Source organism: Ischnura elegans, chromosome 7 (assembly GCF_921293095.1).
Source record: "Ischnura elegans chromosome 7, ioIscEleg1.1, whole genome shotgun sequence".
NCBI classification, from domain to species: Eukaryota; Metazoa; Arthropoda; class Insecta; order Odonata; family Coenagrionidae; genus Ischnura; species Ischnura elegans.
Window position 1 is genome coordinate 26,818,127 of NC_060252.1, and position 16,996 is coordinate 26,835,122.

Sequence of the window (16,996 nt, forward strand, 5' to 3'; positions counted from 1 at the left end):
TCTCATGCTGGGAAACTAAGCCCTATACATGATATACAAAAGCCCTATGTATGATTATAACATACCACAGTTGAAACGAACTTAAGCAACCTATAAAAATAAGATAATGAAATTGTAACACCAATGAAACCAATGCCTGTACACACTTTACATTAGCTGAAAAAGATTAGTACAGAAAATTCTGAGTGACAAAGGAAATAAGATGATAATGCTCAATTTTATGGTAAATACATAGAATCCAGGAAGAGACAGAAGTATACTGTTGCTGGAAGAAAATTAATTGATTCAGTAATGACAATCACTTTCAAAAGGATGAAAAGGTTAGAAAAAATGCTGGCAACACAAATGGCATTACTAAATGTGCCTTTTTTGGGAAGAGCAAAGGATTAGTTGAGAAGGTGAATTCATGACCTTTAGATACAACATTTTAGAATAACTCATCATTTTATTCGGAAGTTCATATGTGGTGATGATTTAATAATCGACCTTCAATATAACTTCTAATGAAGTTTTTTCATGGTGCTGTAATAAACCTTTGCCAGGCTAAACTAAAATTCTTCAGCCAGTCCTGAGGACACCAAGGAGAAATTTTGCCTTCACAACAAGACAAAAATAGACATGATATGAAAGCTACCCTATGATTGATAATGAAAGCTCAGAAGTGTAAACCATCATAGGTTTAAAAAAAACTTTTGTTGAATTGTGTAAGTCTTCACTTTATGTGGTCAGATATCAAAGTAGATAGGTTTGGAAGAACATATAAAATTTGTACTCCGACTCATAGTATGAACAAACATGAAGAGATATTTTTCTGAACTGAAACTTGCCTTCCCTAGACAATGCCAATGGTATTCATTGCCAGAAATAAAACTGCATTTGGAACAGCTTATTGAGGTTGGGTAGCAAAAATTGTTTTCAAATCATCTGTCATCTGATTGAGTGCGGTATGAAATATTAAAGCATTTTCATATTTCAGACCACTTTAATGTATGATTCTTACTTCCTGAACATGGGCCGAAAAGAAATATGAATTCACACTTGAAAGAAATACTAGAAATTAGTCTTCAAAGATATATTCCTTAAAGCTCATGATTAAGAAAGCCGCTATACAAGACCCATAGAATACTAATTTAAAATATCAAGCAAGGATTTTTTGAAGGGCATTGGTATGTGAAGCTTATTTACACATAACAATACATCTTGCCATAGCATATGATGAAATGATACACATAGTTAAATTCAGGTAAGCTAGAACACAAAAATACTACATACTTAAACAAAAACTTAGGCTGTTAGGATAACTGAGACACTAAACTGTCAGTAGAGCAAAATAGAGCATTTGGTTACCAATTTGATGAGGCATGACCATGCGCTGCGGCCGATCCCCATGTCGATTGCCGATTGATTCTGCTTCTGAGAAAAACAAAGAAAGAAAACATGCTGACGGCACAGGAAAATAGAGAATAGGCATCAATAATAACTTATTGAATAATTCCTTCTTCCTGAAAATTTCAGATAAATAAAGCTGGCATCCAGTTCTCCACGTAGTAAATTACTAAAGAAATTTTAGCACAGCGGAAAAAGTCATTAGTACATAGCGATAAAATAGCCTGAATTAGAGAGAAACACATAAAATGATATCAAGAAATACAGGTTCCAAAAGCCACCAACACCTAAGAAAAAGTAAAAATAGACCACAAGACAGGTATTAATGGGAGAGTGAAACTATCAAGTTTTACTGCCAAAAGAGTTAATCACCAGATGAAAAAAACCAAATTCACAGGAATCTAAGTACATAATTAGTTTCATTTGTTATTCAAAAGCACCTTCACATAATTTTTTTTATGACCCAGATATGGTTTTTTAATAATACAAGTGTGATTTAATGACATATGCATACTTTATGAGTTAGCAAAACTAAAGAAGATATATTAGAAGGAACAAGAGGTTACATGATATATTATTACATCCATAACAGCTGTTATACAATCCAAGCCTCAGGCAAAGATAAAATTACTAGCAAGTGAAGAAAAGTAAATTTAATAATTTTCTCTCACTGGCATACAGCAACAGTTATTACAATAACATAAAAATACCAATATGTAAAATGCATGACCTAAGTAGACTAAAAATATAACAAGACTAAAATAACTTTAAAGGTAATATACATGAGACAGAGAATATGACTCCAGAGTAGAATACAGAAAATTTTCAGCATCAGGTTGGTTCCACCTTTCCTTCATTCGTAGTTCCTGTCTTACCTTGAGTTCTTGGCACCAGTTTTTAATTATGCACATGAACTGTTTGATAAAAATCTAAATAGAAAATGTTTTTGATCAACAGTTGAGGATACAAGTACTAATGGCTGTTGCCACCATTGTATTGCATTCAACAGATCATTAGATATGAAGTGAAACACTGCACTTTCCACATAAAAAAAGTTCTTTTGTGTGGAAAGTGCAAAGTGTTCCACTTCATACCTCATTATGGATCTCCGCAAAGTATCTGCCCCATCCATCCAATTTATCAACGGATCATTCATTTTGCAACACTGTAAGACATAAGGCTATCCAACATATGCATTAGAATTCAATGAAAGAAATCATCTAGTCTTTTTTTTGCACATCCATTACTTTACCTTCTTCTCTGCATGATCATATTATTAACTTCCTCTCCTCACCCAAAATGCATACCTTTTTATCAGTTCATTTCACATTTTCCATTCCTCTCTCTACCCATGTCTCAAACACTTTAATCATGCATTATTCTCCTTCCTTGAGTCTGTATTTCTGCTCTGTACAATGCTACATTTCTGATTATAATTGGAATTCATTTGAAACATTAAAGTAACAATTCAAGAAAATTACGAAAGGCTAACTTAGAAGATTTTAGCTGAATCCATCAGAAATCTAAAACAGTTTCAGGCGATTTCTAAATATTTAACCACAATCATGGGGATAAATTCATATTTGTCTGCGGACTGATCTACAATGCCTGGTCATGGTTTAACTGATAGATATGGTCAAGGAATGGCTCCAAAGGATGGACCACTCTTCTGAGTCTTGATTCGCACTACCGTATTTATCTGAATATAGTCCCCCCCTTTTTTCCAAAAATGCCAATGGTAAAAGTAAAGAGGGGACTATATTCAGGTGCATTTTTATAACTTTTCCCGAAACTGAAGCCTCGAAATTAGGGGGGGGGGACTTATATTCAGAGGGGGACTATATTCGGAGAATTACGGTATATGAAAACAACTAAAAGCAGGATCACTACATCTTCAATATTTTTCTCAGGATTTCTACTCTCAACAAATCAACTAAATATTACTCTCCAAAGTTACAAAAAAACTCAAGTTTCCACATCCATCATGCCCATTTTTTATTAATAAATTACAAGAAAGCAATATACACTAGAACATGCAAATACACTATTCACACTCGAAAGCATTAGTTTCTTAAACATACCACTACCTCCTAGACTACCTTTTCCAAACATGTCAATGTATGGCACATGAGTTGTGTGAATATTAAAATGCAAAAATGTATGCCAATGAAAAGTAAAATTTCATTCCTTATTCTCCAAAAATCCAAAACCCTTACTCAATGAATGTGAAAGGAGATAAAGCTTTGTTAATTCAAGAAGCAGGAGGACATCAGAGTGGGCACTTACTAGCACGAAGAGTTATGCAACAGTGTAAATAAGTAAAAATTTGTACATACACCCACTATGAAACTTAACCTTAGTTTTATGTCAATTTGATGCATTTCAGTATTTGATATGCTATGCATTGCTTTTCTAGAAAAGAAAATAAAACGTCTCAATCTTTATTGAGATAAACAAAGTTTCTTACTTGGTCAAAATTGGAAGCTTTCATCTAGCATTTTCATTCTAGCATTTTCATTCATAGGCTATGCATCATCCATAAAGCAAATGATGACTTAGGACCGATATCTAAAGATATTTCAAAAGGGACTACATTACATACTTTGAGAACGAGAGTTTTCTTCATTCATTTACTGGTTTAAAATAAGTTTCTTTCATAGAAAATTCCTGAGAATTTAGCATTGTAGCAAAGCACACACTATCACAGGTCAATAAATTGGAACATATAAAAAAAAAAATACACATAGCATATAGGGACACTAGCTATGAAGAAGCTTTGGAATTCATACACAAGATCTCAATACGATGACAATACATGCCAAAGAGTTATCATTCAAGTCAACCACAATTTATTTCATCCGTTGCTGAGGAGAAAATAGAATAAAAATTTATGCCAAAGGAAATTGTATTAGCTATGAAAACTGGTATTATTTTCCTTAAGATAGAATGTCCTGAAAATGTACAGTTAAAATCATGCGTACAACAAGCCGATAGAAGAGATTACACAAGCAATAAAAGAAAAACAAAGGTATTGTGAGCTTTTATGCAACAGAAAAAATGTAAGTGTTGAGAAAAACGCAGGCTAAAGGAATCCCTTGAATTTTTACATAGAATTATTTTTTCAAATGAGCTAATTTCATAATACCATTAAAATACAGAGCATACCTTCATTTTTATATCAGTTGAAAGAACAAATTTAGGTGGAAGGAATGAATAAAATACAATGTTAGAAGTAGAAAATACAACACCTTCAACAACTGTAAACAGCTGGTGAATAATAGCAGTTTAAAAGATTAAAAATAATTCCTTCAAATTCTGACTTCCATTAAATACTCATAAAGAAATTCATTTCAAATTTCTGTAGAAAATACAAAGATTTCAATATTCCATCACGAATGCTCCATATTTCCACAAAGTAACTACTGGGATCATCAATTTTAATCATAAAAATTAATACAGTAGTGTCAATTGTTTGACTTTCAATCCACTAATCACTTTATGCATCTATCAATCAATCCCTCAAAAATTCCCCACATATCCTCACCTTTTCTCCCTGTTGCACCTAATTTTTCTTTAATTACTCCTAAAAAAAAAAGCAGCAGGTTTCAAGTGAACAAAATTTCTATACTTTGGCAACACAAAAAGTATTACTACGGCGAAGACCATTATGGACAATACAAAGTTATATCACGGTGAGCTTCCATAATCAGCACTGACCCAATCCCTATCGAAGCAGCTCAGGCAAGTGACTTTTAATTGCTTTGTTGCCCTAATAATTGTGAAGTAATGTACCCATGTCTCGTATAGCGCAAGGGATGCGTTCTTTGGGGTCTTTGCGCTATACGAATTTGCGTTATACGAGAGCGTTTTAACATTGGGAAGATAGGGATGCGTTCCTGGTAGCATAGGTCTTGGGTATAGAATTTCCTCTAAAACATCTATATTCCCATAAAAAGCCTTAGAAAACATTATTTATACAAATGTTTACAGTTTAAACACCTTTAAAGATAGTATGCACGCATTCAAAGACTTTTATTCACGTTAAAAAAAATTCTTACTTGCTTTTGAAATTCCCTCCTGTCGTGCGGGTAGGCTAACACCTGCTATCTCAGGGGATCGTAATGCGTTGCCGGCAGTTGACGATTTTTCAAACTAGTCTAAAAACAACTATTATGTCACTCAGGCCCTTTTGTCGCTCATCAAAATGACAGGAAAATGCTACTTTGAATGTCATTTCATAGCTAGCGGAGTTTATGAATGATAAATCATTTTAATTTGAAGTCCTCCGAGTCATTAGCAGCTACGTGAAACAGCCTTTAAATGCCTTGAAACCTGACCCACGTTTTCCTTCCCTGAAAATGAATGAACGAGATTGCATTCTTTTCCAAAACAATATCGACTCGTCAACACTAAAAACTGGTTGAGGGGGAAAGGAGCCACTTTCAATCACAGCTTGGAGTTCATCAGAAAATGTTGCGGTGACTGCGCTATCAACACTTGCAGATTCACCTGATATCGCCGCACTGAAAATACCTGCTTGCCGTTTAAATTCTGGAACCAACCGGAGCTTTCACTAAATGTCTCGGAGCAATTACCACTCTCGTCTTTTTGTATTGATTCACTATGAACTTTCCGTATGTGTAGACCGCTTGGTTGAAGTTGGTGCGGCTGAGGTCACTGATGTTTTAACTTCGTCTTTAGTCAGAATAAGGCAACGTGCGTTTAAACTTCCGCGCAATATCGCTTTGACGTTCTCCATTTTCAAAGCAATTGACCTCTTTCAATTCCTCTTCTAGGTTTATAGTTTTTCTTGATAAATTCTTGATTTTTCTACCCGCATTCCTATTTATTGCCATTTTCTCTTGATTTTTACTCTGTATGGCTCTATCTAAATCACCTTCCACTGCTGAACTGTATTCCTGAGAAGCAGAAGGCCTACGACTGCGGGGGGGAACGAAGCCATTGTGTTTGAGACTCTATAGCGGACCCTTTTATGTGTTGATGCTATTCATGCGCAACTCGGCCACCGCTCCATTTCTCCCTCGTGAATACCGATGACCTTAGACCCTCTACCTGGAAGTCAATCGCCCGATAACCTATGACGCCAAAAATACGTCTCAAACCGTATTGCTGAAAAAAAATCATTTCCACCAGCCCCACGCTTAATTAACTATCTAAATTATTTATTATCATTCTGTTAAGGAGACGAGATAAATTACTTTGGTAGGCCGGCTATCTGGACCCAATGACGAGTAATACTTTTGGCCATTGCACAGCAATGGATTTCGATTAATATGTAAACAAAAAAGAAGATTTGAGGCAAGCAATAATATTAATATGCGTAAAATGATAGAAATTTCGTGTGTACTTAGCGCAAGTTCACGTTTTATCACGAGAGCGTTCAAGATTTTTGATTAGGCTACACTGCATTGCAATGTTTCCCCGAGGAACGAATTTGTGCTATATCGAAATTGCGCTATACGAGACATGGGTGTAATCGGTTTTGAAATTTATAACATTTAGTCTAATAGGAGCCACAAGGTAATATGAATCAACTAAAAGTTGAAAATCTAAGAAAGGATAGATGGAAATCAAAAGTTTTTAAAGGAATAGTCAGCATCTATCTAATTTTGCAATCTAGCAGAACCATGCAAGTAGGCTGTAAGAGAAAATATTCATAGCAAGCACGAAGGTAATTAATGAGTATAGTAACGCACATGGGCTGGAGACATAAAGACTTGAAAAATGTCATGCATCAGCTATCATCTCTGGAGAGGATATGCACAAGAGAGTCGAAGGATGAGCATGTACAATTTTGCAATTTTGAAATGCTGTAGCTTTCAAGGCAAAGCCAAGCATGTTACGTTTAATGCAGTCAGGGTTTCCTGTCTGTCTTGTCATATTTGAGCGTGGTCATGCAATACTTGTTTCTTTGAAGGTAGTGCTGTTTGGACTGTGCTAAATATTGGTGCATGATTGTTCAAATTGGAAAGTTTTACGTCAAACAATTAGTGTGATGCAAAAATACATTTTATCTTACTTTAAAAAATTATCTAATGTCTATATCTATCAACTATTGAGAGGAAATATGATGCATAATTGGACAGGTGGAAGTTCACAGTATGGCAGTTCACATTAAGAGCACTACTCTCTCACGCTGAATGGGTGTTTAATTCAACTACAATGATCTAAACTACCAAACACAGGAACAAATTACATACCCATTGCTTTTTTTTAAAGTCCAACCAATAAGGCTTAAATTAGTTCAACTCTACATGTAACTTAATATTTCCCATAAGAAGTTATTTGTACACAAATGTAAGTAAGAGTCTGAAATTAATAAAAAAAGAAGTGCAATTAACATAAAAGAATAAGTAACACAAATCCAAACCTGGACTTAACATGGCTTCATGCAATTTTACACAATTCTGTTGTATCTTAAAATATAAGTGAGCATAATTGAAATCTAAAGTTACATTTGAGCAGAGAGAGGGAATCTGGTAAAATACCTTTTCACAGCTAAAATAGTGAAATATAAGAGGTCAGTAGCTTCTCAGTTGAATTTTAATCATTTCGATACCCTCCTTTACGAAAATATATGTACCAACTGGTAACAAACTTCTAATCCTTAGCCATAAAATATTTCTTCTTAAAAAATTTTTCATAAAACAAAGGGACTCCCAGAAACATGAGTTTTCCATTAAAATACTTGTAGTTTCACCTTATTAAAGTGTTCTCAATTGATAAGTATGTAAATAGAAAGAGACACGAAATATTCATGTTCCTGCCCCAAGATAAAGCTATGGTAATAATGTAGCCATGAAAAACCAAGGTCCCACAGTGCATATAAATGTATTTCTTAATATCAAGGTTCCACTCCTGCGACAGTTTAAATTCCAGTTTGGTTCCTGGAATTGGTTCTCGGTCCTGTTATTGCCTCTGGTACTTAAACAAGTGTTTCATTGTCTCCATTGAATTTTCAAAAGCTATAGTTGAAATTTTCTAAGAATACTATAATAACTATAATTTTCTCGAAAAAGCAACTAGCATCGGTTGGGCCACCTAATTTGACGCCACCTAAACTAAGCTGTGGAGACTCATCCCAACAGATTTTACTATTATAGCAATTAAACCTGGCTAAGATAACATATTTAGTTGTCTCAGAAGTTACAGGATCTACAAAATCACAACATTTAAAGTATAATACAAATGAGCAATCCAAATCCCTTCTCCAAACCCCTAATTATATTGTACACTGCTGCAGCACTCCAAATCTGGCATCACCCAAGTCCTGGCGGTGCGGATTCATGGTACTCAACTGTACATACACTATGGTAAGAAAGTTTTCAAACTGGATTTTGAACAAATAAGCTCGGTGCCACTTCTGTTAGGCTTCAGCTTTGATTCTATTTCTTCAATTCTGTTTCACAGAGACTTCAGGTGTCAGTCCCAGGTAAACCAAAAACCGAATAGACCCATTCCTAGTTAATTAATATGTAAAATTCAAATGAAAAGAGATAATTATCCCAACTTACGATTAGATGATGATGGATGTCCCTTGAGAATTCCAATGACTCCCTTAGCATGGAAACTAGCCCCTCGTATCAGTAGAGCTCCAGTTCTCGGGTGACGCCAAGTAATAGCTGGAAACCGACAGCCTCGGTGACAACGGCACAGCCGCCTGACACTTTCATCTGTCACAGCAGATGGGACTACTAAAAGAGCTGGATAACTGTGAAGAGTTTAAAAACATACATAACAATGGAAATACACTGATTGAATTTGAAATCATTTGGAATAAAAGCTATAGGTAAACAATGGATCACTGGCAGTAATCAACTTTTGCACATGACACCTTACAGAAAACATCTACAAAAGTTGAGAAATTAAGTCATATGTTAATTAAGAGGAATTTTTTGCATAGAATGACATATACATAATCTACCCTTAATCTCTACTTACATAGCTGTCACTAGAAACTACACACAAGCCTCAAAATTGCAACATAAATGGATGTCTGATGCTAAAAATAATTCTGAAGTTGGGATATGAATTTGCCAGAGATTGGATTCCAAAATAATAAGACGAAAATCCACAATAAAGTATACAAAAATACATAACTACTTTAAATATGCTACGTAACCGCAAATAAAATGTTTAAAAAAATCTTGCAGACCAAGTGCCGGTAGCATGTTATGACATTACAATTGCATACGTTAGAAACCCTAACCCTAGAAAAACAATCTTTTAACTAGGAACTTTTATAGGCAGAACAATCAAGCAATTTAGCAAACATTAAAGCATAAAAATTTTATGAAAAACATAAAATCATGACTTCCCCTCCTAACATAAAATTTTATGTATAATATAAAATTTTTTGTATAAAATTTTATGTATAACATAAAATTTTTCAGAAAGGAAGGGAAGCACTCATAAGATTATGGAACCGCCCAAACTCTGCCCCTCAAAAATCACCATCTTATGATGCCCCTACGCACTAATGTTTCCAGCCACATATTTTCCAGCAGCCTCCTCTCCTCCATCTGCATCGCTCACTTCTACCCATAAGTTTCCGCTACAGAGTTTTTTAGGCCTTCAAATAGGTGTCTAAAAGAGGTGGACAGAAATGCTCGCTTATTATTTTCATCGGATGAATCTAGAGGCAAAAGTGACATAAAGATGGCCAAGTCATCAAGTGCTAAACCCTAATTCTCCTTGAGTTTACGCAAAATTGTAATGCAGTGTTGCATTCTAAAGGATAATCATACTTTTCGATGCCTTGCATAGGTTTATCAATCTACGAACTAGGTCTCGGAATGCATCTTGTCCGTATATTGAGGATTTACTGTATTTTTTCATAATAATCACATTTATCATTCACATGACTCTGAAGCTATTCCCAAGTATGACTATAAGTATGGGAGATTGAGGAGACAAGGAATTTTGGCATAGTACAGTGCAACCTCGATATAACGACACCCCACGGTGCACTAATAAACACTCGCTATAGCGAATTGTCGCTTTACCGGAGGTGGAGCAAATAATAGCCAATATACCTGTTGCGAACAGATATACAGGAACAGGAGTGGTGCGGCGACAGATAAACATCTATCCGATAAACGTAAGCATAAATCCAGACGAAAGGCGATGTTGTTTTGCGTCACTAAATTTCCTTACTCAAATAACGACTAACTATTCAAACAATTTATAAGCGCCGCACTGAATAAAAATCATGCAAAGCATTGTTTCGTCAATCATTGTATTTATCGAACGACAGTTTACCACATAAATTTGAGACTGAGCACTCCATTAACTTCATTTCTACAATTACAGAGGTTAAGGAGTCTTGATGAAAGTCTTCCGGCGGTGAAACCCTCGCTATGGCGAGAGCCAACACCGAAAGGGTCTCGTAAAAACGAATTTTTCAACACGCTTATTATAGGGTCAATTGACGGTGCATCGGTTATCTCTCGTAATAGCGGGGGTGTCGCTATAGCCCGTACTCGCTTTAACGAGGTTCCACTGTATATTTTTTTGCTATGATTCCTAAAAGAAACAATCTTTCCAAGTTCGTTATTATGAACTCCCTGTTTTTCAGTCCCATGAACTTCATAACAACCAGAGTTTACTGTACTTGTGACACGTTTTACTTCAGTAGAAAAGAATGATTCAAAATTAGGGTGCCATCGATCATCACTTTAAAGTAATCGCTTCCTGACTCTGTAAATGTCGATGCCGAGGATGATTTTGAATTACCGGATAAAAACAATGTTCACAGGGAAAAATACACTTTGAAGCAATATTTCAAGTTATCTGTGCCACCTGTACCAAAATTCTCATGCCATTTGCCAGAGACTGTCTACAACTTCCAATTAGGCAGTATTTCGGATAAACAGGGCTCAAGTTAACAAGATTTTACTTCAAGTAGCAAGTACAATTTTCATTGAGCACTAGTAACAGATAGGCTTGTCACAATTTAACTTTGAGTTCAGAGAAACTAAGAATAACAGGACTCTATCACAGTTCAGTTTTACCTGAAAAAGAAACATGCACAACACTCGAAAAGGAAAGATGCAAAATTATTAGAGCACTACTTACGTCCTACACATGATGTAGCTACTGTTGATGGTGGTGATGCGGAATGGGTCACTGCGCTGCCTGCAGCCAGGACCCAAGGATGAGGAATTTGATGCAGAGGTAGGGATGGATGAAAGGGGGAGGGAGGTCGGTGTTGAAACGGGGGTGGACGAACAGAGACCGAGCCGACGCCAATCCTTCACATAGCTCCTTTCAGACAGACGTTCCAATGTTTTGGCATCTGCAGGAGCAGGAGTCGCTGCCAGGCTAGGGCCAGTCATTTCAAATTCATCCAGCACTGAAAATTAAAGTTTAATAAATAAGTACATAGTAAGGAGGAAAAATTATGAGATTTATAAATTCTGCTAATTGTGTAGCTTCATACAGTTGAGCACCCCACATTTGGAATTCTGTATTCCAGGAAAATCCACAATTCAGCAAGATTTCTAGGGTGTGGTTAGATGGAAACATAAATTTTGCTGAATTGCATTCATCTTCACCAGCAGACATTGTTTACCATTTAAGAAAAGTAGTCCCTGTAATATCTGTCAACAATATGACACACTGTCACTCATATGAAACTTAATTGTCAAATCAGAAACGGCTAAATGCACTGCCGATGAATACAGAGGTGACTCAATTCATCCGTATGGAACAAGGCCACACTGAACAGATTGGCATGCCACAGAGCAGATGGAAGACTGACATGAGTAAAGCAAGACTTTTTAAATATTTTCCCTTTAAATTTATTGTAAAAAATGATCATATGATTGTAAGGAAGTACTGTACAACAAAGATATATACTAAATGATTGAAGACTCAGGTATGCATATAGCATAATGTATCTATACCTTGCTGCCGAGATGGGAGTGTCAAGTCACAGAGATGGAAAGTGGGAGATGGAGCAGTAGGAATGGGCCTGTTTACTTTATCATGGACCATGCGAAGAAGCCTTTTTTCAACCTGCTAGAATTTTCTTCCATCAGTAGCTCTGCTGGATATTTATAAAGATGGAGCATCCATGAGGCAGCAAAGAGTTGATGACATAGATAGCAGTCAGCAGATTTAGTTATTAAACACGGCATAAGTGGATCGCTAGTGACTTTTAATTCATTAAAAATGTTTTATTTACTCTATATTTCAATTAATAACATTGGTTTTATTGCTAACATTTCACATTTCAATGTTTGATATTCAGTGACATATTCATAAACTCACATTGTGAACTCTCTTTTCACTCAGCCGTTTCATGATAAGACGTAATGGTAGAATATGACAGGTTATTTCTTATTAATCAAAAATTACAGGTAAAAGACATGAATTAAATTTTTATTTCATCTTATTTCCTCGTAACTTATCAAATTATCTAGCTAAAAGCATTACAAAAGCCCAAATTATATTGGTTACTACCAAACCCCAAATCTGGCATAACCCAAGTCTTCCAATGGTGCTAGATTTGGAGTGCTCAACTGTATTTCGAAATGATGGTAAGAAAAGAAGGCTCACAGCTTATGCAGATCCTAATAGAGTTATAATTGTACCTAAATCATTACCTATCTCGTAAGACAGAATAGGTCAGTGGGCAATTATAAAAAAATGAGGAGTGATTGTGAGAGAGAAATAATTTTCCAAGGAGAAAAATTCCATTTAGATCCTGTACAAAATATGTAAGAAAGGTTAAAAAGAGACATGGATGACATGAGAAAATGTGACAATTAACAGTAGTAGTTCATCAATGATCAGTCCTATTAAAATAATGTTAAAACCTCTGGGCTTAAGAATAACTGAGTCTTCAGCTTAATATGTACCAATGTGACAATGCAGATGAGCCTCAACCCCGTGAAAGGATATAAATGATTGCACACTCACAGCCAAACAAAGACCCTATGCTAGAGAGCCAAGGATCTAGGAGGGAGTGAAGTTTGGAGCTACATACTAAGAGATTATTTCTGAGAGAAGGGGGCTTCATTTACTGAGTTCAGAAGCAAAAATGATGAGACACCAGAGAAAATGTACAGGAGAGATAAAAATAATCTTACATCTAAAGAAGGATTTGGTTCTTTCCCGGCGAATGCTGTTGATGAAATCTTACATCTAATCTGCCACTGGATTTCACCAATAACCCATGAACTTGCACCAGAAAATATCATATATAAACTGATACACTGATTAAAAAAAAAACAAAAAATGTGTACCCAAGGTTAGAATGTATCTCCATGCCATTTAAATTCTATTTTATTTAATAAATTTAAACAGCACAAGCATTTTTCAAGCACAGAATTGCACACTTGAGAGGAAGTCATCACAAGCAGTAAGGAAAGGCAAGCCTTGAGGGTCAATAAAAAATTCTTGCATATAATTTACACTAGAGATGGGTCGAATAGCAGATTTCTCGAATTCGAATATCGAATTCGAATATCGAATTCGAATATTAAATCATTGCTCGAATATTCGAATACTAAATGATGAATGCTGGAATGTTTGACTCGGTTGCCTATGCAGCAGGCAACTCAAGATTTTGGGGAGTAATTTTGATTTACTTTAAAGGATTCGAACAGGAATTTAGCTGATTAATGAATATTTTAATTTTATGGAAACAATTGGGCATATAATTAATTCAACTAACATCGCTTTACCCCCACTTCTGCTGCCAAGTGCTAGCTGACAATCTGAGGCATTTTGCAAAATACAAGCTCTTTTCCACCGGATTTTCTTCAATTATTTTCAGTCCATCTTTGGGAGTTCTCACGAGATAAGAAGATGAATTGGAATTGCTATCAGGGAGAAACCAAATATTCTGTGAAAATATCCCTTTGTCTGGGACTGTAAAAATAAAGATTTATAGCACCACTCATTAATTGTAACTTGATATATGTTTTCGGAAAAAAATACCGCATCAACTTCCGAGAAGCTTTGCTGCTCATATCGAGTTTCGCCAGAATGCTAGGTCTCCGTCGTATTTTGACATTTATTTCTTTGCGTAAAATGCTTAAATAAACTCAGAAATACGTCGTGTTTGGTCTTATTCTTTTTGAAATTACGTGCACATTACTAATATTTCAATTCAACAAAGGTGTAACATCAATTGACGAAAGTTATTCTTAGACACCTTTTGCGCTAATAGATGACTCATGCAGCGGTTGACCTCCACAGAAATGGAGAACTTCGGAGCTGGTAGGAAATAAAAGGTCAGTGGGGGAGGAAAGGGAGGGCCGGAAACACGTTTCTATTGTTCTCGTGTAACCCGGTATTTTTTCGAAGCTAAGGTCTTTGTAATATGATCCCTGCGCGAGCTGTGACCTTTTTTTATTTCGAAGAAGAGGAAAGCCTCAGAGGGGTGGGCTAGTGCTGAATGGAGAGGGATACCGGATCTTGGGAAATGCGCTAATGTAAGTATCCCACGGTACTCACACAGCAGTTGACCTCCAGAAATGGGTAACTTCGAAGCAGGTAGCCAGAAAAAGGTCAGTGGGTGAGAAAAAGGGTGAGGGCGTGAAACACGTTTTTATTGTTCTCGTAACTCGATATTTTTTTCGAAGCAGGGGTCTTCGTAATGCGATCCCTGCGCGAGCTGGGACCTTTTGTTTGATTTCGGAGAAGAGGAAAGCTTCAGAGTGGGTGAGGCGAGTGCTGAATGGAGGGGGATAGCGGATCGTGGGAAATGCCCTAAGGTTGCTATCCCACGGCACTGAGGTTCTCCTGGTGGGGGGAATCGGGGATTTTCGGATTTATTCACCCGACCATTTTCGGTTCCCCTCGTCGAACTCTTTTCACCGCTAAAATCCACGAATTTGATGTAATTCGTCAACTTGCGTAAAACGGCGCTGCGAGCACTAAATGACTACAGTTCTCTACATTTTTCCGAGTCAACTACCAACGACGTGCGTGCGACAGTGTATGACGCGAAATTCAAAGTATTCGAGGTATTCGAGGCGGTACTTTTCGCATAACTATTCGAAACCTCGAATATCGAATACTTTCTAATATTCGAGGTATTCGAGTATTCGCGGATACTATTCGCACATCTCTAATTTACACCCATGGGTCCATTCCTAGCAATGGATAGCCAACAACTTTGAGATGAGTTAGACCGAGTGAAATGAACACATTGTGGTGAAGAGAAAATGACTCATGAAAAAAGAATGATTAATGAGGGCAATGACGAGATTGGATGGATTAAAAGATAAAATAAAACACATGGACCTTTTGTAGCAGTGTGTAGTTTGATGAAAGGAGAAAAGGAGTATATGAGTGATTTTAAAAGTTTTTCAATGCATGGACAGGATTCAACAAGACGGGACTGCTGCCCTCAAATCAAGAGTACAAGAAAAAACTCATTGGCACTCTTGTATATTACTTAAACCACATACCACTAGTAATTAACCATGGCAGTTGTATCTCACCGATCCAAATAAAATCAAAACTAAATAAATAACTATACAGAATATCATGGAGGAAGTGGATTCGGTACAAGAGCAGCTGGAGGAAGTTATTATGGGGATTCTAGAGAGGAACAGCTTCAGTGTAGTAAGTGGAATAAGTTAAAATGAAAACAGTTGAAAAACACTTGCTGTGGGATACACAGGAAAAATTATACAATGTCAGGCAAATTTAATGAATGAGGAAGAATAATTTGTAAAAATAACTGATTTGTGAATGAAAAACTTTGCTGTTTCTACAATTTGGAACTTTATTTTCTTGACTAGTTTCGATATGATACAGTGTATCGAAACTAGTCAGGAAAATAAAGTTCCAAATTGTAGAAACAGCAAAGTTTTTCATTCACAAATCAGTAAGATGGATTTCTACAACGTGAAGGCCTCTACTATTCAGTGTAAAAATAACTCATAAAAATAAAACTTAACTATCCACTTAGGTTGAATATTCTCCAGAGGTCTATGCCATCAGCTATGTGCCTTTCCCCAGTATATCATGTTTAAATTGAGCAAATATATCACAGCAGCTAAAGAGAAATCATCATAACAAGTGAAAAAATTGTGACACTGAGAAAACATACATTTGCACATTTTGGTTGCTAATGTACCATATCTTTGAAGTGAACATACATGGGGTTTTGGAATGCTGAAAAACATAAGTGGACCACCATGCAGAATGGACAAAGTGCAAATTACAGCTAATCTAAGACTTAAATATGTGATTAATTGGAAAATGACTAGCAAAAAGATACAAGTTATCACTTAATTATACAACAAGCAACCCCTGGATGCATTCAGGCATGTAATCTAGCAAAAAAAACATTACATTCCCTAGAACATTTAAAATTTCATGATATATGATGTCATCTTAAAAGTGCAATGTTACTTACAATTTTCTCCTGAAGCAGCAGAGAGAATGAGATAACAAAATGAATAAACTGATTACAAAATTAAAGCACTAAAATTTCTTTAATTTTCATCATATTTCTACTCAAAATAAATATTTCCTTAACTGTGATTTAATAGCAACGATAGCTAAGTAAACTGAAGAAACAGTGATGCCAACACAAATATTTAGTCAAGCTGTGAGTAAAATA

At 35.9% G+C, this 16,996-nt stretch overlaps 1 protein-coding gene across 6 annotated transcripts in view; it reads right to left on the reverse strand.

The window, feature by feature from the left end:
* LOC124161827 (myotubularin-related protein 13) overlaps positions 1-16,996 on the reverse strand; it is an 89,390-nt gene that overhangs the window by 31,198 nt on the left and 41,196 nt on the right. For 3 of the 6 annotated variants that reach the window (XM_046538029.1, XM_046538026.1, XM_046538025.1), the window contains exons 21-24: positions 16,790-16,798; positions 11,485-11,761; positions 8,922-9,118; positions 1,348-1,413 (exon numbers count right to left, since the gene is read on the reverse strand). In XM_046538029.1, coding sequence (XP_046393985.1) covers positions 1,348-1,413; positions 8,922-9,118; positions 11,485-11,761; positions 16,790-16,798 — 549 coding nt within the window. The remainder of the gene's footprint in view (positions 1-1,347; positions 1,414-8,921; positions 9,119-11,484; positions 11,762-16,789; positions 16,799-16,996) is intronic. The other 3 variants (XM_046538030.1, XM_046538027.1, XM_046538028.1) reach the window with 2 other exon arrangements.